At 38.3% G+C, this 24,813-nt stretch overlaps 1 protein-coding gene across 2 annotated transcripts in view; it reads right to left on the reverse strand.

Moving 5' to 3' along the window:
* SUCLG2 (succinate-CoA ligase GDP-forming subunit beta) overlaps positions 1–24,813 on the reverse strand; it is a 109,789-nt gene that overhangs the window by 24,358 nt on the left and 60,618 nt on the right. For both annotated transcript variants that reach the window (XM_015641105.3, XM_015641104.3), the window contains 2 exons: positions 21,963–22,124; positions 20,425–20,567 (listed from right to left, as the gene is read on the reverse strand). In XM_015641105.3, coding sequence (XP_015496591.1) covers positions 20,425–20,567; positions 21,963–22,124 — 305 coding nt within the window. The remainder of the gene's footprint in view (positions 1–20,424; positions 20,568–21,962; positions 22,125–24,813) is intronic.

A 24,813-nucleotide genomic window follows, 5' to 3' on the forward strand; every position in this document is an offset into this window, starting at 1 on the left:
AATGAACTGTGTCAGCAAATTATGGCCACTCATGCATTATGATTGAAATGCACATGCATTTCCCCTTTGCAAGAGGTTGCCAAAGGAGTAAGTCAATGTGGAAGAAATAGCTTTGCCAGAGAGTAAGAATAAGACAGCCTGGATCTGGAAAACAAAGTAGGAAATGAAAAGTTTAATTTAAAATATGTAATATTCAGTTCATCAGAGATAAGAAAAAAATCTCATGCAGAACTTCATTGCAATGGATTCAAATGTAAACAGGTGTGGTACTTGACAGACAACATAAATATACTTGTATTTCATTAATCCTTAGCCAATGAATACATTCACTCATTCACATAAAGAGAACATTATTTTATACTCACCAATATCAAAAGTACAATGATATATTAAACAATTTCAAATAAGCCATTGCTATTAAATTATAATCTTATATCCATCTTTACAAATATATTACACTTTACAAATATATTTAACAACTTTATAAATATATTTAACCACTCCAAGCATATGGATTTTGTAATTGAAAAGTCAACACAACATTTTAGCAAATTAAAAAAAAATTAGGATATTTAAATTTTTTTTATTATTTTTGGTTTATAATTGCCTCTTCAGGGGTTTCTTTAACCCTTCACTTTTAATTAGCCATCTGTTAAAGGTTATCATCAGAGATATAATAACTGGTAGAGATGACAATTCTGCATCAAATTGGCAATATTTTTGCTCATGTCCTGTGTTCATTGATTTTGTCTTCCTTTCCTTTAAGGATGGGCACTTGGAATACAGGAAGCTCATGGTTTTGTTGTTTCAAGGGAGGCTTAGACAACACCACCTTTTAATGCAAATTGCCAAGGCAAGACCAAGGCCTTGACTTTCACCAGGATGTTTGGATTCTTGGTTTAAATACACCTCAAACTGGCCATTGTTTTTTGCACTAACTTACAAAGAGCTCTCATTCAATGTCATGACCTCAGTTATTTTCTGGCCTGGTCTTTAAGTTTCCATAAAATCTCCCTTCCTGCAAAACAACTATGGTTCAGTTAATCACCATCATAGCCAGCCTTTATTATTACCTGCTAGGCTTTGATTACCAGGACTTCAGCAAATCCAATATCCCTGATTTTCTCTTATGGCTGCAGCTGTGAAAATGACTTCTGGAGAGCATTGGAACTGGCAGAAAGTGCCAAAGTGGTTCTACACTGAGAGCTTGCTGCTCTCCCTCTGGTATAAAATTCACACACAAGTTACAAAGCTACTTCTGAAATAATTGTCCACTCTTCAGGCTTTGAAATCAAAACCCAGCAAGTCCTTCTTGTGTCTGCCCAAAGCCTTCCACCCCACCCAACACTGAGGAATTACAACCCTGCTTTATGCCCCACATCTTTTATTTGACAAATGAACTCCACAAAGCCACGTAATGGCAGAGCTGTGAATGCTCACAGTTAACAATGCTTCATGTGAGGAATGAACTGGAATTCTTTCAAACATTTTACAGCCAAACAAACAAGGATTGACTTATTGTTCAACCACAAAATGTGTAACTCCTTGGTCAGGATCTACATTTAGCTACAGCCACTGGTTGCAGTTTAGGAAGGACAAACTGTTTTAAAGCACAGAATAATGCAATAATTCAGCCTGCATATTGCTGAATGTGGATGTCACTAGGATGTTTGGTTTTTTACTTCACTCACTGGTTATTTTCAGGCCTTCCCATGTATGGCAAGCATTTGTAAGCATTCTTCTAAAAGCATGTTGGTCCATTCAAAAAAAAGTAAAAAAAAAAATGCATGGACACTGTTCAACACTGCACACAGCTACAAATGGTGAAGGCTTAAACCCTCAAAGAAACAAAACCCTTTGTATTGATTTCTGGATAGCTATTTTGGTTTTCCAATTATGAAAAAGCTACAGGTAGCAGTTTTCAGTATAACGTGATGCTGCAATTGTCGCCTGTTTCTCATTAATTTTTCATTCCTACAAGAAAAAGCCTTTCCTGGGAGCACTAAGTGTCAGTGCAAGTCTGTTTCATTCACTTTTCAACACCAGACACGTATTTATGCCTAAGTTTTCAATTCCATTGCATAGCTTGCTATGCAACTTGCACACATCAACCCCAGCAGCAGACAGCTTTTCACCAAAAACTTGTAACTTGACATATACCTTGTCTTGCCTTAGGCTTAAATTGATTAATTCATCTTTCACTTGAGGTAAAGTCTCCCATTTAAAATGTTTTAGTGGGAAAAGGCAGATTTTACAAACTGAACCAGAAAAAGGACTTTCAGCATCTTTGTCACACTTTCAAATTTGATATTATGCATAGCTTTTAAGGAAGTCTTTACCTTAATTTTGCTCTTGCTATCTACACGAAGCTTCTGCTTTCCAGATATTCGTTCCTGTGCAAAATAGGAGGACTACAAAGCAATGGTTGTCTCAGTCTTTTCTCCTCTTAGAATTCAAGTCTCACATTCTCAGATTTTTGGCAAGAAAATGGAGTCAGAGTACCAAAAACTCACTTAAGAAACTCAATTCTATTACACCACTGAGTGGAACAGCACAGACTAACTTCTGACAGGAGACAGTTAATAGTTCAGAGGTAACAACATCCTACAGAAGGTTAATGATGGAAGAGCTTCCAGGAATATATGTGGTATTTGCCTAAACTAATGCTGAAGACTGAGAATTTCTTCTGAAAAAGACATATGCTAATTCAATCACAGAACTCTGACCTCAAGGCAGGGATTTTTGGTCAAATGTTTGTGGGAATTCAGACTGGATAATCTTAAAGGTCTTTCCTAATCTTCCAATCTGTCTCAAGGAGCACATACAGGTTTGGGGTTGTACAACCTCCATGTACCTCAACATTTTTGGCACATTACTGACATGAATTTGTTTTTAACCCTAGAGTAACAGGGTAGCTGATCATCAGAATTTCCATTAGCTGCTCCCCTGACAGCTCATTTTGATGGCAGGACACAAGATAAGAGCAGGGGAGTTCAACCTGGAAAAGAAATTAGGGATATATGGAAAGCTGTGCTGAATGGAGCAAAGAGAGGAAGAACCCCCTTCCCCAAATCTTTTGCTCATGAATTTGCTCAGTTTTGTAACCATAACGAAGATGAAGATGAGCTGATTTTCACCTGATATTTCCTCTTTAATAGCACAAACACTCCTCATGTGCTGAGTTTGGGACAGAGACATAAAAGTGCCTTTGGGAGGTTGCTGGAAAGAATCATTTGAGGTTAGACTGCAAATGTGCATCCAGCTCTTCCAGGTGTTACTGCTCTCTGTCCTGCAGCTGAAGGCAAGGAATTGTGAACAGCAGCAGGACTGCCAGCTTGATTTTCACTTGTATGTGAGGCACTCAGGCTACTTTGAGCCCTTTTCATCCACACAGCAAAGCTGACTTGCAGCAAATGAAAAGCTACATCACGTTATTCTGTGAAGAACTGCTGAGAATAACACTGCTGAGCACTTAAATCAAGGAAAGGTATGTCCTTTGGCAGGGAAATAAGACACAGGTATGTACCTACCATGTGCCTGAACAGGGGAAGGGGCTGCAGAACAAAGGGTTTTAATGGAAGCCACAACATCTCCTTTCTCCAGTTCTCTGACCACATAGCTGTACACACCCAACAGTCACATTTCCACAACTGTATTTATCCTGATGTTATGAATTTTACAGTCAAATTAGTGAATGAAATAAAAGCAACCTCAGCAGTGGAAATTAAAAACTATTATCAATCCTGTAAACTAATAATATTAGTGACTGTCCACCTACAATGACATATGATAGAAGAGCTACTAAACCATTCAAACTAGATATTTTAGAAGTCTGTATAATCCTTCCTCTCTCCCCCTCCTCAAATATTTATTTTCCATAGCAATAATGACGTCAGTATTCAAGGAAGCCTTTGAAGATTAATGACCAGTGGAGGTTAATGGTCCTCAGCTATTCTTCAAACCATCAACTCCTCCCAGCCAGTCATTAATCCACAAGAAATGCCTTAATGCTTCACTTACTACTGCTTAAGCATCAAGCCTGTAAATTTCCAGGGCATTAAATCTCAAAAAGTAACCTTTTTCTCTTCACAGATCTCTATTTCAACAAAGCAGACAGATGAGATGAAAGTGACTTCATTTTACACGGATTCTCCTCAACTTTACCAAAGAATAGCATTTATTTGTGTTTATTTGCATCTATTTGTTTTGGGCACAAATAAATAACATCTTCTTTCCTGTCAAAAATATGGATACCAAAGCCTTCTTCAGCCAGCATGTCTTTGACACCTCTATAAATACATGTTGTCCCTCAGCTCAGCCCAGCAGGACACCACAGTGGAGGATGTGGCATTGCCCAACTCAGGTCACACAACCTGGTTTCTATCACAGCTCTGTTTCTAACAACAGCCTCTGGCTGCTGGGTGACTTGGGAGAGTATTGCTACCCCCAGAGAACTTTTTCCCTTTCATTCTTTACCTGTTTAGGTTAAACTGCTTAAGGAAAGGAAGAGTTCTACTGTAGGATAAAGTCAGAGAGACCTCGATCTCAGCCCAGGTTTCTATTCCATACTTCAACATAAACAATTACAATGAAACACTTCAAGAGTTTGTTAAACTCAGCATTCCCCTGTACATAACTGTGTACACTGAAGTGGTAGAGCATGTAAAAATCATTGAATCACAGAATGCCTTGGGCTGAAGGGACTCAAAAGCTCACCCAGTGCCAACCCCTGCCATGGCAGGGACACCTTCCACTATCCCAGGTTGCTCCAACCTGTCTTGGACACTTCCAGGGATGAGGCATCCACAGCTTCTCTGGGAACCCTGTGCCACAGCCTCTCCACCCTCACAACCATCACAACTCATCACCTTTCCTCCACACAATTTATTGGTCTTTTAAAATGTCATGACAAATTCTTTGCTTTATTGTTCCTGGATGACAACAGAATAAGCCATCAAAAATGGCAAAAAAAATAAAAAAAAAAATCAAGTCTTTCTTTAAATAGTGACATTATCAATCACACAATCTATATCCATTCAGAAGATCAATTATACAGAAGTATCTAATTTAGACACTTTTGATCTTGGCAGCCCATCAGTCATCTAAAGAGTACCCTTCCTTCACCCTTTTCTTTCCCTTCCTCTTATTATTTTAAATGGACATCAAGTTTTACATTCCTTCCTTGTTGCAATGCTCTAGATAATAAGATGTGTTTTACAAAGTGTTCACAACTCTGATGTTCACAAGACAATGAAAAATTCTTTGTAGGGTTCAGTGTCATATGACAAACACAGCAAGATTTCATTATTCCTCAATCGTTTTCTTGGAGGAAAACACCACACCACAACACAATCAGAAAAATGTTGACATTAAATTTAGAAAAAGACTAGACATAATATCAGACTATTATCATGCTCATTTATATTGGCACTCAACAAGCATTAGCTGTGAAGGCAGCAGGGCTGGTTGTCAAATGTGAGCAAATTGACAAGCTATTAGAGTGTCAACTGGAGGGATTCAATTAGAGTATTTACTCCAGCACCAGCAAAGCCTTGCTTTTGAGATAAGGCAGAAATGTGATGTGTGTTGACCAGGAAATAAAGATAGAAAATTAATAGGCACAGACAGAAATGTATCACTTCCTTTCTGCTATAAAAGCTACAAAGAGATTAACTTGAAAATATTAAGTCTAATAAAGGTAATATCCAATGTAAATCAAAGGAAAACAGCATGGGCAGGTTTGTGTCATGGTTCTGTCCCAAAAACTGACAAGCTCTGATCTCCTTGAAGCTACTCTGGGATCCCAGTCTTGGAACCCTTCAGCCTTGGACACCGACACTTTGACACTGACTCCTCCCCCAAGTATTGAATAAATTTCAAGAAGAACTGGGGAGTTTTTAACAATCTTTTAAGACAAAACAACATAAAAACCACAACCCAAGCCTGACAAAACCTCACCCAGACACATCTTCCCAGAATATTCTGAATTGTAAGGGACCCACGTGGATCACTGAGTTCAACTCAAGGGGATGGATTGAACCCCTGATATTGGCACTAAATGACACCATTCCCATTTCCTTACTAATATTTCCAGAGCCTCTGCTTCCCCCACCAGCAAGGGGTTGAACAGAGATGTGCTTGGCTGGAACTTCCCACCAGGGAGGTGGATTTGGCTCCGTGTTCAGAAGGGCCACTGCAAACCAGGGCTGAAAGGACAATCCCTAAATGAGGAACAGAGAGATGACAGGAATACAAATTCCCACATGGGAAAGGATGAAGACTCAGAAGAAGAGGAAGGAGCTGTATAAATAACTCCTGCAAAAGTTTGGGCATACTGAGAGAACACATTTGAAGCCAGGTCCTGTTTCCAGATGCAGATCTGGAATTACACCACAGCCTATGGAAACACCATTTACCACCTGCCACCTTCTGTGCATGCAACCAGATCACTAATTCAAACCCAAAAAACACCTGCAAGGAGTTCCAGTCACTTACTTGACAGACCACGACATATCTTTCCTTTTTCAGCCTACTGAAAGTTTTCCAGGTAGATGGCTTGTACTTTATTTCAGATATGAAGTGATTTTTGGCAGGGCTCTGCAAACAGAAATGCAGACTGAGGAAGGGAAGCACCTACTCAGCAGACTCCTTGCCTCATCAGGAAGGGCACACACCGAGATAATTTCAGGATCAAAGTCTCACACTATAGCTCCTGCTGATAGGATTTTATTTTATTTTTTTTAATGATATTCACTTCTCTTTGTTTTTAAAAATTATTAGTTCCAGTTTTACTAAGATTAAATAATTATACTCCCTCCTTCATGTTTACACCTTTTATACACTTCAAAATGCTCAGCATGTCCCTCCTCCCAGGGAGTATAATTTTTTACCACTTCTCTATAACCCTATCACCCCCTGCCTCCATTATTTTTGAAGTTTTCTTTGATTTATTCAGACACAGAAGTTTGATGGAGGGACAAAATGAAGGCATTTTGATGAAGGCCAGGTCCAATTTATCAAAATCTACACAAGAATGATTTCAAAAGACAAGAAATAAAAGTTTCCCCTTTTCACATATTTACAAAATGCAATCAAAATTCACCAAATCCTTTAAAAAATATTAAAAAGGAAAAAAGAGAGAACACTTTTATTGTACCTCAGGATAGGAAAGGTACACTAGAGCTTTAAAAACTCTGGACTGGAGAATAGAAGCAAGATAAGGGAAGTTTTCTTGAAACTGTTATGATAAAACTGTGTATGAAGCATGCATGGAAAACTGGTATGTGTGATAGGGGAAAAAAAAAGGAATAAAAATTAATAGGAGATGGTGTGGGAGCCTCTAAAGGTTTCACTGCTGTGAGCTTGAAGTGACAACATCTCTAATGGGTACCAGAGATAGGAAGGTCCTACACGGATTTCCCCCCCATGAGTGACAATAATAATAATAAAGATATAGCATCTGCACCATCACATTCTATTTCATGCCATTTATTTGATTTTGGCTTTTTTAATGTTGGTCTTTGGAGGAAATCAGATTCTGTGGAAACAATTTTGTCACTGATGAAGCAGGTGAAAAGTTGTGTCAGTGGAAAGTTAGTTTATGCAGCATTTTTAAATCTGAAGGGTGGTTGGGAGAAATAACAACATAAACTGTACTGAAATGTGTGTTTTATCTGTGGCTGAACCAACTGCCCTGGCCCAGTGCACAATCAGTGCTGCACTGCACTGCATCCAACACATGGAGAAACCTGGAGAAACCAGCAGCAGCAGCTGAGGAAGAACAGTAACTCAAACATTTCCAACTCCAGCAGAATTTGGACCTTTCAGACACATTCCCAAGGGAAGAATTCTGTCTTTGCATCCCACCTTATGCAAGAGAGGAATCCTGCCTTCAACAAGTTCTTTGCCTTGATCCTAAGTCTCAAAAAACAGATCATCTCCATCTCACCTATTCCTGATGGTTTTTCTAAGCTGAATGAAGTTACTCCAGTTTTCCTTGAAAGCTGAGACAGCTCCTCCTGTCTTCCTAGAATGATTTTCCAAGTGTTGCTACAGAGCTGTTGTGACCATAGGAACTGTGCTGTGTTAGAATGAATCACAGAATGGGCTGGAAGGAGCCTTCAAACTCCTCTCATTCCACCTCCTGACATGGGCAGAGGCACCTTGCACTATCCCAGGGCACTGCAAGAGCCATCCAACCTGGGCTTGGACACTTGGCTTCAGTGTGCACACTGTGACCACTGCTCCAGGCTCTGTGCATGTGCATAACTGCAAAGGTGCATTACCTAGGGGAAAAAAATCAGTTCAATTCATACTGCACAGAAAAGAACTAAACAGGTTATTAAGGATCCAATATGATTTTAGTAGATGAATGCAAACCAGTACTAATACTCCAATACCAGGAGATTCATGAATAATAGAAATTTCTCACTGAGGAGAGAATCAGACCTTGACTGCTTCTGGAAATAAAACTTTTTCTCTCCTTATGGCAGTTTTGAAATTTCATCTCCAGCTCTGAAAATAGAAACTTCAGAATTATTCTCAGTTAAATCCATAGAAGCACTGACCTTCATTATCTCTAATGTTCAAAGAAAAAGACACTTGCACTTGTGATTGACAGAACCATTGCAAACACACTCTCTGCAGCTCCAGTGTGAGTGTTGAGAAATGCAACCTGAGCATCTACAACTCACTCATTCTAGCTTGTTGAAGCAGTTTTTCCATGCCAGGAGAATTGCACAATTCAAGATTCAGGCCTGCAGATAACAGCAATCAGGAAACCATTCTCACATATGAAGTAATCTTAAGCATTGGAGTGACAAAACAAAGCAAATCTTCCTATAAAATTCCATATCAAGAGGATATGCTTTCAATTAAAATCCTGAATTATCCTTTGTATTTACTACTTGGGAGAATTCATAAGCAATGTAAGTAAAATACTTATATTGAAAAAGCCCCTTACACCTTAAAATAGACTTCAAGCTGCAGATTAGGCAAACCTCACCTCAATGTCTATGCAAGTGTGGTTGCAAAAGATAAATTTACTTTGCTCATTCTGGAGAACAGCTTTCTACCATAGAAAGTCTTCCTGGGAGAAACCTTCCTTGAATCTTTCCAGCTTGAGATTCCACAACTGATTCCTGGAAGCCTTGACTGCCCAGCCCCTCCACAAACCATGCAGCACTAGCACAAGGGAAAACCACAGCACACAAATGTCACAGCCCCTGTCCTGTGCCCCTCAGAGAAGTCCCCAAATGAACTCAAATCAGAAAAAAAAAAATCCAGGTTTCTTTAAGAGCTAGGGATTAAAAAAGAAACTTGATATTACCTCCATTTATTTTAAGTGAAAAGTACTCAAAAATATGAATATAATTGCCTTAAAACCTTTTCAGAACTGGAAAATACTGTTATAGCTTTAAGTGCTTTTGCCTCCAACCCTTCCATACCCTCTGCTATCTAAAATGTTAGCTAATGCCTCAGTGGGTTACCAAGTTAAACCCCCTCGTTCAGGGCTGAAAAGCTCTTGAATACATGAGCAAGATCAAAGCAGGTAAGCTCAATAAACTGTGTAGTCCCTGTTTAGGGACTTGAGGAGCATCACTTCCCCAGCATGTTGGAAGTAATTTTCTCTGGTGACATGCTATGTTTTGTCTTACTGAACATTTAACCTCTAGATCTGGACAGCACACATTTGGCACCAGCACATTTCTTTAGGGAACACCAGAATGGTTACTTCAAGTGACAGTTTTCTAATTATTCTGTCAAGCATCAATCTGTGAAGTTCCCAGTTCCTCAGCACCCTGATTGACAGGGCAATCAGCGCTTTACTTAAAGCTTCTAGAGCTGTTCTGGCCTGAAAAATTCTTTAAAAAAAACCCCAATCCAACCAACCCCTCCTCCCCAGTGTGAAAATGGAGTATTTGACTTCCAAAACAAATCCCCACTTTCTGCAAATAAAATTCCCCAAAGTAACCAAAAAATTGCATTAGCATATAAAATGCACCTCTAGAGAAGGAAGAGGTAACCAAAACAGTATTTTCTTTTATATTACAACAATTCATTTGCAGCATTTTATTGTGGAGCAAATCAGCTGATGAAAGTACATCAAAAACAGAGAAGGAGCTGAGACAGCTCAATCATTCCCACTGAAGTTTTTCTTCTCTTCTCTTAAGAGAGGGAAAAGAGCCCCACCTTTGAAGCACTTTTAGCTTGATTCCAAGTTCCCCTGATTTCTTATAAACATCATCTTCCTCTGCTGAGGGCAGTGCTGTGACTCTGGGGCCCTACAGCACTTCTGACTGCAAGAAGTGAGAAAATGAGGGACTTGGTGAGTGATAAACAATTATCCCTGTACCAAGTTCAGGGAATAGTAAAAGCTATTTAGTAGTCATGACCACATTTTCCTAAATAACATGAAAGTACTTCATGCTCTTTATCCACCATGTAATTAAATTCAACACCAGGGCTGAGATTCTGACCAAGAAGTTGGCACTAGAATTACACAGGGTTTGATTTATGTGCCAAGATGCTGCACCTGAGAATTCAATAGTGGAGTTGCCCTTCTTGCAACTTGCTGGGAAGATCCTGTATTGGTATTGTTCAGCTTCAGACAAAGGGGAAGCTCTCTCACCATGCAGAACTGCAGCACCAATACCAGCAAAATACTAATGATAGTTTCTACTGAAATTAAACTTGTGACAGATTTTCTCCTTTGGTTTGAAATGGTAAATTATGAATAATGGAAGTTTGGTGGCCAGCTTTTTATGGTAAGCGCTCTGGAGTATTGTGTGGTAAAACACACTGAACTCAGCAGGACTAAAATATAAATGAAATAACAAATCAGGTGTCAAACAAAGGGTGGAAGAGGGCAGTACATTTTATCCCTAGTAAGAGTGAGCAGCAGAAAATATCTCTTTAGATTTAATACCTTTTTTTCTTTTTTTTTTTCTTTTTTTGAGGACATTAGATATGAAAACATACTCACACAAAAAAAATTCCTTTTTTTAATTATTTCCTTGGATTTGGAAAAAACTCCTCCCAATAGTTCTTGACAGAAGGGAATGACAGAGCTGACCAAGTGGCAGAAGGAAGTTCTTTGATGAAAAGCCTCACACTGCAGTGGTCAGTAAGGTGGAAGCTCCTCCACTGGTCATGGCAAGGCTGAACCCATCTCCTTTTCTTATGGAAGTTCAACAGATGTTCAGCATAATTAAGAGAGTTAAAGGAATGCTGCTGATATGTAGACACCATCCTTGTTCTAATTGTTTTTATCTTTTCAGTTCAATTACTTCCCCAGTTTGTATGACTAAGTGAAAACAAAAATGTATTTGAGATTCTCTCAAAGTAATACACGCAAAAATCCCAGAACAACTGTGCAGAGCCCCATGGAAGTTTTGATTAAAGGCAAATCCTTCACAATTCAGAGAGCACATACTCAATCAATGGTTGAAGAGGAAAACCTCCAGGGAGCAGCAGGAACTAAACAATTCTGATAAGGTTTCTGTGACTTTTCAGCAAATAGTAATTTGCTCCTTCATATTTCTTCAATGAGAAGTCAAGCATTGCATTCCTAAACCTTTAAATCAAATGATTTGCTGGGCATCAGGCATTCAACTTTCACCAGCTACTATAAAATATTGACTCTGCACATTCATTCATTTCTACCCAATAATTGATTCTTCTTTTTTTGCCTGTTACAGGCCCATAGCAGTATTCTGGGAGGTTGACTTAATCAAGATTTAGTTAAGAAAAAAGAAATCCTCAGCGTTTTCAGGTTTTAATCTTGTCAAGATTAAAACTTGTACCACATAAGCATGTATATAATCTGTTTTCTTAATGAGATGTTTTTACTCTTTTCCCGTGTTATCACTATTAATTCCAAATCTACCATTCACAAGTGCCATCCTTAGCTGATAGAAAGGTTCCTGCTTTAATCACAGGTTTGGCATCACTCTGTCACAGGACAGAGTCTTCTGCACACTTTTGCTGAACAACCTTCTCAGCAGGGCAGTCTGAAGGTGCAGATCTCATCCTCTCTCTGGTAAAGTGAATATTGACTTCCATGGTCAGCTCACCTGTCAGCCACGCAGAAATCCAATTTTATGGCACTGATAGCAGGATTGCTGCATTTCCTGCACTGCAGAGTTATTCAGGGGAGGGTGGCAGAGGATGGTGGGAGCCACAGCAGCTCCAGCTCCTCTGGCCTGAGCAGTTTTTTTTTCCATCAAGGGAGGCTCCTTCTCCCCCACGTTCCCAGGGAATGAACATCTGGTGCTCTGCAGCTCTTTGGTTACTCAGGCTTACCCTTAAATAATTAGAAATGGTTTCTAAAGTACAGCAACAGCCAGCACTGCATACAAAACAGGCTGTGGAAATGTGCACACAACTTGTGTCAGAGCAGCAGTTGGGTACAGATCTGCAGGTTTACTCACCTTCACCAGAGCAAACTGCATGCAAAAATTAAAAAGGAAGTTCTCTTTTCCCTCTACTTATTTGATGAGTAAAATATGTATGCAAATGAAAAAGGAATACAACAGCCATAGCAGAAGATTTAAGGTGAAAATGGTTTTGTAAAAGCAGTCTAATGTCTTTTAAATTCATTTGGAACAGCTGCAGTAGTACAGTACCTGCTTCAGCCTGGCCAAAGAGAAGAAATTATATAACTATTTGCAACAAGTAAAACTACCTTATTCCTAATCAACTCCTCAAGTTGCTTGAAAAAAAAAAAATCTTTAAAATGTTTGGGATTTTTCTGCTGAAAACATTTGAATAATTTTTGAAATTTCTGAAAAATCTATTTGGCCAGACATTACTCACCTGTTTTTCCACATACAGGCACTGATTTTCTTTTAGCTGGAATTTTCCAAGTCATTTGGCTTAAAATGGCTTAACCTTTTTCCATAAAAATATTACAAAATGCTAAGTTTTTAGCTTTTTTCCTTGAGACACTTCTCTTCCCCTGAAATGTGTGGTTGTCTACCAACCCCTAGGAAAATCAACAGGATCTCAGATTTCCAAACAAAACCCTTCAGTTAAAGTGACAGTTTTTGTTAACATTCAGGTACTACCATTGCAAAAAATAATAATAAAAAAATAAATAAAAAACCCTTTGCATTTCTATTCTGCTTTACAATAGAGACATAGGAAAGTGCTTGGGAATTGGTCTCTGTTCTGCTTGACAGAATCCCAGCCATGTAACCTGTGCCAAAAGGCAGCAGGAACCCAGTTTGGACCTTCAAGCACCTGCTGCCTTCTCCCAGTGCATTAAATTAACTTTGCACTAACTAAATCTGGAGCAAAAAGACAGAGCTACTCAGTTTTGGGAGATGGGGACTTGATCTGGCTGACTACTTAAGCACATGATAACCTTTTAAAGTGAATTATCTCATTTATTTCAGCTTTATCAATCCACTCAGAATAATAATAAAATATTAAAACTTGAAACAGGTTTGAATTCTTGCTGAATTTGAGCCTGAATATAAAACTGAGAAGTAATTCAATCCCACCTGAAGCAAAATAGAGATTCAAGAGAATTAGCTTTTGTCCTCTTTCATTAACCTGTATTTCAAACAGTTTGTGTCTTTTCCAAAACTTTTCCATCACCCTATGATACCCTTCAAAAGAAAAAATAAATATGTATCTTTACTCTAAAAATCTTAGCAGTATCACAACCTTCTGTCATTAAAAGATAATTTTATGATGGGAAAATGCTTGTTAATTTTGTCATGGTTTACTATTTTTTCCCCAAATTGAGTCTTATCAATTAAAAAAAATATGAAGTCCCATCTACCCGTGCTCCATCCATCCAGTGTGCTTCTGAAATGATAAGAAAAACCAGTTGTTTTTTATTTCAGTGTCACAAGTGTGTGTCTAACCCAGCAGAAATGGCTGAAAGCACCTACCCGAGATTCACATTTCATCATCTGGGCCAGTTTATCAGGAACAGATGGAGGCAAGGTGATTAAATTTCTTCATTTTGATTGAAAGAACAAACACTTTCCTAGACTGCCATAACACCCACTTAAAAATAATGAGAATTAAAATGTGATTTTCTCTACAGAAGAGTTTAAGTAAGGACACCTACAACTTTTCTTTCAATATACTATTTCCTACCTGTACTATCAGACTATTTGTCTTTCATTCTCCTGTATGTGGGCTAGATAGATGATCTAAAAGTAGATTCATAATAAATTGCTCATCTCACCAAGATGAATTACAAAATTGACTTTCCCAAAATATCTTCCCTTTTTATCCTCTCTATTTGTGAAATGAGTCATATACATTTTCAAAATTTAATCAATTTGGAAATCCCAGTGAAGGATTAAACCCTTTTCTGATGTATTTTACATGGCATTTCCTTTTACTGGGCAATCCCAAGACCTGCAGATGTACCTGCATTCCACTGCACACTCTGGACATCACATCAGGTCTTTGGCAGGCTGGGATTTACTGCCTGGATCCATCACCTTCCTTCTGAGGTAAAACATCTTGGGGTGAGATGTGACATCACAAGAAACAGGTTCCCATAACCATTCCCATGTCCTCCCCAAAGACTTCCCACCTCACCAGTTCTAGGAAAGTCCACATTCTCCAATCCCAAGCACTAACAACCAAAGGCAGTAACAAAACCCTCTCTCACTTTGGTCTCTAACCAAGCACCAAACAAGCAGGAAGGTGCCACAAGGCTTGCCCACAGAGCAGCTGTGATGCTGTTTGTGCTCCAAGGAGATGGAAATGTCTGCTCCTCCTTCCCTGTTTGAGAAGGGACAACACTACAGAGAGGATAATTAGCACACAAACACTTTGAGTTCCATCCAAACCTAACAGCTCAGTTTGTGTTGTGGTTCTTCCACAAATTTGCCAGCATTTACCATCTACAAAAACATTTGTGGATTTTCCCTATTCTGACACAAAGGAAGCAATCACAAAATCACTGCAAGTTTTCCTCTTGCTTAGGAATTTGATTTTCATATCCACTTTTTAGGATTCATTATAGCCTACTATAAAATACCAAGAGGCATTCAACTTGTCAGTGCCCATAAATAATGGGAGATTCATTTTAAAGTATATTTACATATCAATTACTTAGGACTCAATACTACACATGCTCTTGAAAAATATTTTACTTTTGGTTATAAATCAAGACAATTCAATTATGCATTTTAAATGCATAATTGTCCTCCCATTTTCATAAATATTGTCAATATGCTATCAGTCTGTAAAAGTGTCTCAGTGAAATGAAAGAATGACTTTTCAATATTCTAAGTGTTTTAAAAGATGAATAGTCACTTCACATTAATTCTGCAAAACTGCAGAGGCACATTAGAAAAGAATCCTTGCTATAGTTTCTGTTAGTCTGTATTTTCTCACCAGTGCAGAGCTAATTAAAAATATGGGGAAATTCCTAAATTACTCCTATAAACTCAAAACCTGCATTATCTTTAAAAGAACCATGAGCTGCTCCATTGTCTAAAGGCAAAATACTTGTACAAATTTCTGAGACAAAAACCACACTATGACTTTGTGAACTTTACCCAACTTTTCATGATATTTCTGTGCCCTAATAGGTATTTTCTACCTCCAAAAACTGTCATTTTATGAGATCAAACATTCCAGAGTTAAGATATTATTGCTCTTACAAAATTACCAATCACAGCTCCAGACCATTCACTGGCTCCAAGGCAGGATCAACTCTCCCTGAAACTTCCTGGATAATTGCTTGTTTAGCTAGTCCTTAGAAACTTGTGGTGCTGGATAGCATATAAATTCCTAAAATAAACTGCTGTAGGACTCAACCAGCTTTTTTGGCTGCAGTATTTTCAGAAGAGCTGCCCTATGCTGCCACATTTCTTTGCTGCTCTTAACCCTTATTTCCTGCCCGAGGCAGACTCTGACCTGCAACACCAGGCAGATTGCTCAGGTTAACTGAAGGCTCCTCCACCTCTCTCATTCCTCTTTCAACTCTTGAATCATCTGTATATTTGAAATCAGAGAAAAGGTTGGTCTTTACCTGTTTACTCCCCCTCAAGACAAAAAGGCCCCTCTGCTGTGCTAGTAGGAGATAATAGTAAGATGATGTAGCAAGATCCAGCTTCCAAAAACTATGTGCAATTTTTCAATGATTGATTAACATCCTACAGAAATGTCAAAATTTCTAGCAAAAAAATATAACAAGGTATATTGACTATGATTTTCTTTTAAAAAATTTAATATTGTACTTGTACAGAACCAGTGCTGAGAACTAAACTGCCAGGAAGAGAGGGCTCTGTAGTAAGCAGTGAAGGAACAGTGACAATTTTTATACTTTTCATAGCATTTAACTTCTTTAACAAACTATTTAACTTTTGATCAGTGTTTGTAGATGGTAGATGAGTAACCCACAGGTCACACAGAGGGGTAAAAACAGCAGTCAGAGCCTCGACTTCCAGAAGTATTCACTAAATTTAAGTGTCACCATTTTGAGACACCCTATAAGGGCCATGCAGAGTGTGAGCAGTGCACTAGCAGCTAGCACTTGTGGAACAGAGCAGGCAGCACACAGATAATGTGCACTGGAGCAGCTCTTCAGCTACAGCACTTGAGAGTACTCAAAGCAGCATATGATGCTTCACCCTCTTGTGTGAAGCAGAGAAACACACAAGGTGTGAAGAATTTTCATGCTGTGTAAAGAAGAGCTGGGTAATGAAGTGTGTAAAGGGTGCATGACACGTGAATGAGAAAGCAAAAAGGTTCCTAATGAGTCTCCTCTACATGACCTGAAATGACATGAAATCTGACAATTTAAACAAATTCAGTGCTAACACTCTGTTTTATGTCTGCTACTGAATCTTATTTACATTTCCCTTTTTTCTCCAAAATTCTATGCACACTGACTTAGGCTGCATGTGTGATAGGGAAGGTTATCTGTTCCTACTGACTTATGGGTTTGCATTATTGTAACACTGAGAAATCCACTGCTGACAATCAGTTAAATGCAGCACTGTCCACAGCCAGCCTCTTTAACCATGAGGAAGTTCCCCATCACAGAATGTGGCATTTGGAAGCTTTGTATCTTTTAAACATTCCCTTCAGAAAAGGTAATTGTTTAAAGTTTCAGAGTGAGAGCAAACAGTCCAGAAACACACAAATATAGTTAGCACACCCCAGACTGCCTGAATGTTTGGGGATGTTTTGAATGGTCTGAACTGAACTAGCTCACTCAATCTTAAATTACTTACCCAAAATAAAGACCAAATACATTATACATGACAACTTTATTTTTATTTCTGAAATCTAAGAAAAGAATATCCCAAATTTTTCCTCTTAGTATAATGCTATCCCTTCTGTTGCCACATAGCAGACTGCAAATGTTAAGAAAGCTAATACTAAAAATCCCTGAAGCCAAAAGGATAAATTGGTGATAAAAATGTCTTGTATAATAAGGATGTATAAACTGTATTACTTTCACACCAAACACAGCTGGAAAAGAAGTGAATTGCAAAGTTATGGTTTAATGATATCCTCTTTCAGAATTCTCTCAGATGCCTGGAAAAAAAAAAAGCCCCAAATCCTCTCTTGTGCAGGGGAGAGCCAGGCACCACCCAGAACCTTGGGAATACCAAAGGGAACAACCACTTCTACTTCACTGTGGGACAAAGGGATAAATGAAGCTCCTTCAGTGTCTCCCAGCAGCCTGAACTGCCAGAACTGAGCCATCTTTCCCCTCCCTGCTAGTATCTAAAAACAGGGAAGACTGTACATTTTCTGCCAGAGCAGATGCACAGAAAGAACAAACTTATAGAAACAAGACAGGCAGGAAGAAGGAAAAGAAGAAAGAAAGAAAAAAAGCAATTGGAATTTAGACAGTGAATAGAAAGGAATTCAGAGCCATTGCAGTGACCTGTCTAACCTAGGAAGTATTGGATATGGCAGACAGCAAACAAGACCAGCAGAGTGTAAAAAGGGTCACTGGCTGCAGGGACAGCATTTCCATCCAAAAGCCAGTGGATCACCTTTTGCAACAAAAACCCTCACACTAATTTTTTCCCCCCAAGAATTATAGATACTGACAGCTGACAGATTAAACCAGCAGCAAACCAGCCCAGATCTTCACTTTTCCAAAAAACAATATCCTCAGCTTCACTAAATCAAATCATGGCAAACCTTGATTTGTTTATTTTGTTTGTCTGGGGGGAGGAGGGGTTGTGTGGTTTTTTGGTTTGTTTGGGGCAATTTTTTGCTTTTTGGTGGTTTTCTCTTTTTTTTTGCTTTAATACAAATAAACATTTTAAAGACAACTAAAAAAAGAGAGAGATCTTTTTCAAAGTGAGTGGAACCTTTCCTTCTGGAAGATTTCATCTCATGCAATGTCCTTATCTCTGCCAGCACAACTAAAAACCAGCAATTCTCCATATTTCAGCCCAGATTTTTTTGTTGTTGTTGTTTATTTCTTTAGTCTCCAGAAATTTGGACATTTACAAAAATTAATTGAATCTCAAGTTCCCAAATACAAATTTTTATCTTATCAAACCTGTTGGGAATCAAGTTAAATCCCACAAGGACATGACTGACCAGGCACAACCTGTGAATGCTGCATTAGCCACAAAGACTCTGAGGACTGAAACCCTACCATTAGTTAAGAAAAGAGAGCATTCATTAAATTTTCTGATTCTATATTAGTGAGCTAATGGACAGGGTGTATCAGGAGAGGAAATAATAGACATTTGCTATATTTTCTGAACAGAATGAAATAAAACATGAAATGTTTTGCCCTCTGCATCTTCAGCCAGTCAGTGCCAAGAATGGAACAGCCCCAGCATAAATCCTTTCCATGCTCCCCTTTTGGTTTCTCTCAGTATCAGAGCTTCACTAGCCCTGGTGTATGCAGTTAGAAATAGTTAAGCAGTAACAGATAAGCAGAAAGTATAATAGAAGGATATAACTACAAGTCAAATGTTGGGCACACAGATGTTCTATAGCTGAGAGCTACTAGAATGCCTTTTTGTTTTAAAATTGTTTAAACTCGGTAAGCTTCATCACCAAAATTAATACCTGCTGTTTGTGCTGCAGCAGACAGTAGAAACTATTTTGCACAGCAATAATCACCAGCTAAGTTGTGTATCTGAGACTTTACTGCACCTGCTTCTCTACCACTAACACAAGTTTCAGAACTAAATTACATCTCAGGCAAACCCAGATCATCACACGAAGCACGCACTGCAGAGCAACTCAAACAGCTCAAACAACAAACACTTGAGACATCAAGGTACCAGCTGCTTAAAAAATATGCAGGAAGAGTTACAACTGCAAAGAGCTTAAGTTGACCTGTGCTTATTTTGTATTGTAAATTTTCTTCCTAATTTTGCCTTGAAACTTTGCTGCAAACAATATCCACCTCTATTTGAAAAGCCACAACATTTTGTCACTTATTGCTGCACAGAGCATACAATTACAGCAATGTAATTGTCACAGGAAGGTGGCATTTAGAAGCTAGAATCACATCACAATGAACATGAGGAAAATGACTGGAATCACAGAAAACGTGAGATAAAGGAGATGAAGCCACAAAAAGAAGCAATATGTTGAAATAGGGACTTCAGCTGTGATGCTCAGGTGCAGGAGATGGGGAAGATGATCAAAGCCCTCCGACAGATTTCCATTAGTAAAAATATCAGCAGCAATGAAGTTCTGGCTACACACAAAAGCATAACTCCATGTTGGCAGGATGGGCAGCTGGCACAGCTCCAAAGCCCACGCCTGATCAATATTCTCTCAGCAGATACTCCAGTTCTGTCTGCAGAGGGGACCAATGACCTCAACACACATCTCTAGAAATAACTTCCACTCAGTACACACAGACTAATGTCTTCTCCTCTTGTTCAAAAAAGAAAAGAGCAACTGCAGCTCCATCTGCAAAAGGAAGTGTCAGAATGTTCCAGGCTATGATTCCAGCCTGTGAATGTTAATTAAATACAGATTATCCTGCAGTGCAGAGATGCATTTTAGAAACCTTGAGTTTAAAAGAGTACAAATCAACCCTTAGAATTAGCTATTTGCTTAATTTTCCCATTTTTCTCCTCAGTCTACTGTGGCACTACACTATTAGGAATGATATTTTAAGCATCTAAGTCTCACAAATTCCATTTTAGGAGTGAGATGTTCTGAGTTCAGCACTGCAATGCCCAGCATTAGCGCACCTGCATTTCTGTGCTGAACTGCCTTGAGAAAGTTCCCACTCTGAACTCACCAGCAAATCTGAGTATGGATCAGGAACTGAAAAGTCTGTCCAGTGGTTCATATTGAATTAATTTGCCTCCCAGATCAGCCCTTTAGGAATTCACCCTCAGTGTTCTCACCATCATCTGGGTTTTTCTGTGCACTTTTCATGGTCCTGTTCAGCCCTACTGCTGCACAGGGAAGCTCCCAGTCCAAACCCAACATTTTTACCTTTGGATCAGCAGTCAGCAGCTTGAATGCTTGATAGACTTGAGCTTCTTTCACACCTCCACCCAGATCCAAGAAGTTGGCTGGCTTTCCACCATTCAGGGATATTATATCACATGTTGCCATTGCAAGTCCAGCTCCATTGACTGTAATTGCAAACATCAAGTGCTTGTCATTCATACAGAAAAAATGGGTGAAAAGACTTAAAATGTATCAGCACAACCCCAGAATATGGCTTAAAATGTTGCACAGCTATTTCTAAATTCTAGTAGCTATTCAAGGATATCCAATGCAACAAATAATTCAACATCTGGTGCAAACACACCAGCATTTAGAATTTTTTAGGGCTTAGATGTGCACCTTCCTTCAAACATGTATGAGCACTGGAATAGTAAACGTGGCAATACAGAACCTTCTGATTTTATTTAAAATAAAGTGACATAAAAACTTCTGGGAATAGTGATCTGAGGGAGAAATTGAGTCTTCAAGCTCCTCTCCCACCACTCTGATGTCAGTGGATGCTTTGTATTACTGCATCACAGATAACTCAGTTTTGGGGACAGACCTCAGATGCTCCTGAAACTGCTTTTTATTTTGGATTTGCACTAGTCCAGAAGCATTTCTATGGGTAGGAAAATCTAAACTGGGAAAAGTGATGAGAATTATGTGTCCCCTTTTTATGTTGCTCCTGTTGGACAAAGGCTCCTGTGTCACTCAGAATACAGACCACTAAAAAATAGCATAATGCTGGCAATTATTATTTGGGTTTTGGGATCTTTTAGTTGTTTTTTTAAATTGAGATTGAAGTCTCACTGTCACTTACTGAATCAACTGCAACACATTATCAGAATCTTCTATATTTTTGTTTGGAATACACATCTGAGCCAATATAAATGCTGAGCATTTTCTTACCAAGTAAAAAAAAATACCTAATTTAATTAGATTAATAATAAAATGTTGTATTGGCTAAAAGAATCTGTAAAATATGAAAATTATTTAGAGCACAACTGATTTTTCTACTTATCTCGTCTAAACAGCAGAGTAATTTCTGTTCTACAGAAACTTCAGGAAAATAAAAAACCTGCCATTTCCAAGCAGATTCTTTCCTTAAAGGGAAATGGAGTTTAATATTCAATTGTAGCTGGGAATGTAAACATTTACACATACTTTTCAAGTGTCTTTTAAGAAACAGTCTTATTTTTTAAAGTGAATAATTAGGTTTTAATGACTTTTCCTGTTTTGTTTTAATTACTGGAAAGACCAATTTCATCATGTTAAAACCTCAGAATCTGAAGCTGTTTAGCCTCCCTTCTCTCTGAAACCACTCCTGCCCTGCTTGTGTGCTGTGGCCATCAGCACATTTTCCACACAATTCTAGTTTCATTCCTGCAAGAACTTATGGAAGGACACACAAAACTGCAGAAATACTCAGTAAAACAGACTGAAATTCTGTCAAGGGTGAATGTCAGATGTAAACAAAGTCTATACACTAACAAGTGTAAATTCGTTTCCAAATGTCTTTTGGATGTATTTGTTCTTACCAAAGCAAGCAATGTTTCCATCCAGCCCTATATATTTTAAGTCATATTTGGCAGCTTCATTCTCTATGGGCTCATTTTCAGACTTGTCATCCATGGCAAATATTTCTTTTTGCCTAAATTCTGCGTTGTCATCAAAGTTTATCTTGGCATCGAAGCAAACAACTGGAGGAGAGAATGAAACAACACCCAAGCATTTAGAGTTTACAGTCAGCCAGAGCTTCTGAAATATTACAGCTACTCCAGCAGCGAGGGGGAGGCTGATTTTGGGAATGATGCTGCCTCCAACACAGGAGCAGCTGAAGTTCTAGCACTGGGTCCAGCAGGAAAGAACAGGTTTTCCATAAATCCTCTATTGAGAAAAGGCACAGCAAGATCTCCACACCACACAGGAAGATCTTCTGTGTGTGCTACAAAGTTCCTGTGTGCCATGAGGGCAGTTTCTGTGATTTGGACAAGTAGGAAATGACAGAGGAGACTTTAACTTCCATATTTTGAAAGAATAACAGATATAACAGGTAACCAATCCAAAGCCAAGTGTGGTAACATGCAGTCATTCAGAGTTGAGCAACACAAAATGCTTTCCTTAGCCATATTTTGAATTTTTGATGTTATTGACTATACAAACATTACTTCATTAAAGAGCTGAAAAAACCTGAAGCAAAATATGTTAAAAATGACCAAAAGATTACTTTTAAATAAAGAAAATTAAGGAAGTAAATACAAACCTTCTCATCAATATCAACATCCACTATGGTTGCAAAAACAAATTAAGAGGTTCTGAATCTGACTACATTAAATAAAAGATACAAAGGACTGGCTAGCTGCCACAATATTCACATAAACACACCAGTAACAGAAAGGCCTGTAGAGTGTTACTTGCCTATTTTCTGACTCATTATTTCTATGGGTTTGCATAGGCAAATGCCTCATTAGATTAAAATGTTCTAAGTAAATGTAAGACTATATACTTATCATATTACTATGCAAGTAATTTCCCTTGTACTATGTTCAGATTATAATTACTGACTTAAGCATAATTGATTTCTCAAGGCAAACCAACCAAATTTAAGTGCCTTTAAATGCTGTGTCCATAAAAATCCAATAGTTTTTCTCTCTGCTGGTGTTTTTTTATTCACATTTCCATTGGGACACATCCATGGTACATGTGCACGTGTTCATGAGCATTGCACACATCTGGAGGTCAATGACAATTAAGAGGACAATTTTAGTCTTTGCTGTAGATAAACATCAATTAAAATAACAAAACACACAGTCTTGTTTGGTGTCTAGTATACAATTTCCTATATTAGGAAAAAACAGCTAAGGAAACAGCAAACAAAACGTTTACACAAGTAGAAGAGTCCCAACTGTATATCTTGATTTGCACTGGGTTTTCTTGTTTTGGTTTTCTGATTTTTTTTAATGTATTTTTTAATATTTGACTTGCAACTGATAACAGATTAAATTAAAACTATCAAATTTCACTTCAGTGACTGCAGTTTCAGGAAAGTGATCATGAGTGTGTATAATAAATCTCTTGAAAGAGTCCAGATCTTACCTGGTCAACCATCATGTGGGAATGTGCCAAAAGCAGAAATATCTGCAGTTCCTAACATGCTTCTAATTCTAGAGCTGCTTTAATTATTTTTTTAGCAATGATATAAGACAATTTTTCTTCTTCAAGCTTTCAGGTGCTTAAATTGCTAAACCCACTCAAAGCAATAGTAAAACTGCAGCTTCAGAGCTTGGTTTACCTTACACACCAACATCCCCCATGTCACATTAATAGAAACTCATTTCTAAAGAACATTCATTTTTAACAAAGGCCATGCTATACAGAGTAGAAGCAAGACCATGTACTGATATTTTCAAACTATTTTCACTATCAAAAGCACATTGTTACATGCATGATAGATTATACAAATGGATTTTTTTTCCACATAAATATCAAAGAATGCTCCAACACTTATATTCATGAAGTACTTCTGTTGTTTTTGTTAGTGGTGTAGGATTTTGTCATCTGCCAATTCAACAGTTTACACTGAGAGCAAACAAAACAAAAACAAACAAACAAAAAAAAACCAAGGGGAAGTTTCAGGCTTTTGACCCACTAGTGTTAACAAAGAATTTGCTAAGATATTAAACAAGGAAATACAAAGAACCTGATGGAAATCCACACAAGTGATAAACAAAAAACACAGCAAGAAATAAATCCATCTTATCCATTACTTTGACAAGAATAATGGGCTTCATACAGAGATTTGTATTTTATCATTAGGGAAAGCTACATTAAGCTACTCAAATGTTTTTCCATTTGTTTTATCTTTATTCTTCTTTGAGACATTTCAGATGGAGAAACTGCTAGCAAAAAAGGAATAAGCACAGGAAGACTCCTGTGCATTTCTGTGAGCAAGATGGCTTTCACAGCTTGAAACCCACTCTGTTTCTGCTCCTCAGCTTCCTGGATGCAAAACACATGAGGAAAAACTTTGGATAAAACAGCACAAAAACTCCTACCATCCCTCAGATTAAGGGGAAGCACAGCCATTCCAGAAGAGCTAACTTGGTAACTTATCCAAATCTTTATTTCCACAGTGCCACCTTGCAGAATGCCAGCAAGGATGCAAAGTGAGTGCCACCACGGTTCTTTCCAATCTTTAAGGACCACATTTTATTTCCTCTCATTACTTACCCTCCTTTCCCTCACTTGCCTCTGGCTGAACACCAATTTCACCTCTTGGTACCCACCAAATGAGCCCTCAGCACCTCAATGAAATGGAGCAATGAGGAGGTAACTGTGATCCCCTGGATCAGCCCTGCCAGTATTTCAATATCCCACAGGCACCTTCAG

The sequence above is a fragment of the Parus major genome, chromosome 12 (assembly GCF_001522545.3).
Source record: "Parus major isolate Abel chromosome 12, Parus_major1.1, whole genome shotgun sequence".
NCBI classification, from domain to species: Eukaryota; Metazoa; Chordata; class Aves; order Passeriformes; family Paridae; genus Parus; species Parus major.